The sequence below is a fragment of the Microplitis mediator genome, chromosome 10 (assembly GCF_029852145.1).
Source record: "Microplitis mediator isolate UGA2020A chromosome 10, iyMicMedi2.1, whole genome shotgun sequence".
Lineage (NCBI taxonomy): Eukaryota > Metazoa > Arthropoda > Insecta > Hymenoptera > Braconidae > Microplitis > Microplitis mediator.
Genome location: NC_079978.1, coordinates 11,756,704 through 11,758,540, shown reverse-complemented (window position 1 = coordinate 11,758,540; position 1,837 = coordinate 11,756,704). Strand labels below are relative to the sequence as shown.

At 34.7% G+C, this 1,837-nt stretch overlaps 1 protein-coding gene across 1 annotated transcript; it reads right to left on the bottom strand.

Annotated features, from left to right (window-relative positions):
* Positions 1 to 523: 523 nt before the first annotated feature.
* LOC130676299 (uncharacterized) lies at positions 524 to 1,495 on the bottom strand. Its single transcript, XM_057482450.1, has one exon. It carries the CDS (start codon positions 1,493 to 1,495, stop codon positions 524 to 526), a length of 972 nt encoding a protein of 323 aa, XP_057338433.1.
* Between the last annotated feature and the right edge of the window lie 342 nt (positions 1,496 to 1,837).

Here is a 1,837-nt window from a genome sequence, read left to right as displayed (position 1 = left end):
CGGTACAGGTAAACCGAACGTTTTATGTACAGTTTTTCCGTTAGGTAACAGGGTCGCTGCGATACCTGTGTAAGCCATTGTACATACATTTTTATTTTTATCTTTTAATAGATTGCACAATGTTGTATAAATGAACGTTTTGCCAGAACCACCAGGTCCATCTATATATTCACAGTTAGAATGATTAGCATCACCATTTTCGACAAAATTTAAAATGAAGTCTACAACTTGTTTTTGATTGACATTTAATTTTTCATAATTCGATGGTGATTCGTCTGGTGTTGAAGTTGATACTGATTCGTCATCAAATATATCTTCGATTTCAGTGACTTGTGGCATATTTGGATAGACAGAAAGACTAAAGCCCTCTCGCTGCAGCATAGAATTAATGTAAATGTAGGCTTTTTTTTTGTCCTTCTTCTGGTCCAAAACGTCTATAAAGATCTTCAGACATAGCTATTTTAAATTCTTCCCAAAGTTGTTCTGGATGAAGAGGCTGACAATGAATTAGTATACGCACAAATTAACATCGGAGTTGTCGTGGCATTATCCAAACTACAACTTCACTCATAGTTCGTTTCCATTCTTGGTCATCTTCAATAAGACCTGCTGCTAAACATGTAGCTACAAAAGTATCATACATTATTCCATTCACAGTTCTAAGATCTTCAAAACTTGTCGCACCTTTAACATTAACCAACAATAGTCGGAGATGAAATAATTCTATTTGTGTGGGGCTGACTGAATACATCCGACCAATAACATTGAAATGTTTCTTACGTGGCTGCCATGATGACATAGTAGTTCCATTTTGTTTCTTAAATACATAATGAAATGGAGTATCACTATATAGGTACTGTCGAGCTGATAGATCTCGTTTATTCAAAGAGAAATAATCGATCAACATTGTTTGTTTTTGCAAAGCGTCTCTAAGTTCGTTATCATTGCAATCATCATTGATTGTAATATTCTGTTCGTTCGGTAAGTGTACAGGTAAACGGATAATCGAATGACTTTTGTCTTGCAAAGACTTGGATAAAATTCGCCAAGCAGCTTCAACAGCACCGACATAACGGGCATCAACAAAATTAGTAACTTCATCATGGTTAATCGTATCAGTATGATTAAGAGATACTTGATCACCGTTGTTTTCCGATGATGTGGAAGAAGTTGATACACCTCCGTTTATTACGACACCTGCTTTATCATGACCTTTATAAACGTATTTATATAAGTATTTAACCACCCTTACTGATGATACAATCTCTACATTGATATGACAGTTGAATGTTTCTAATAGAGTTGCGTTGTATGGCACAACATGACGATTATAAAAAATCTCACCATTTCGCGTAAATGTTCTCCCTTCGTCTTTACGACGGTAAAAGGGATATCCATTATCATCCATTGTCGTTTCATTTCGAAATGGTTTCGGAAACTTTTTTGAACATTTTCCATTAGCCATACACCAATCTCCACAAGGACCATGAAGCATGTTTCTTGTGACTATATTATAAAGTGTAGGATTCTGGGTTTCATCAGGTATTTCAGCTAATATAAATTTATCAACTTTATCAGGAGTTTTTATATTGTGGTTACTCTTTAATGTGACTTACATATGTATATGTGGTAATGCACGCTTCTGAAATTCAATGACTCATCCAAATGCAATAACTTCACCAAAGAGATTGTCTTTTGTTATCATTTTAATAAGTACATCTTTTTTATATTGAATACGCGTGCAACTAAATCAGGTCTGTCCGAAGCTGTTTGATTTGGTAAAAGATTTTCTGTTATTTCACGCCACTTTGGATTACAGGTCATTGTAATAAATATA

Excerpts from the sequence above, each read along its gene's own strand:
- LOC130676299 (XM_057482450.1), bottom strand. The coding sequence starts at position 1,495 with ATGCTTCATGGTCCTTGTGGAGATTGGTGTATGGCTAATGGAAAATGT.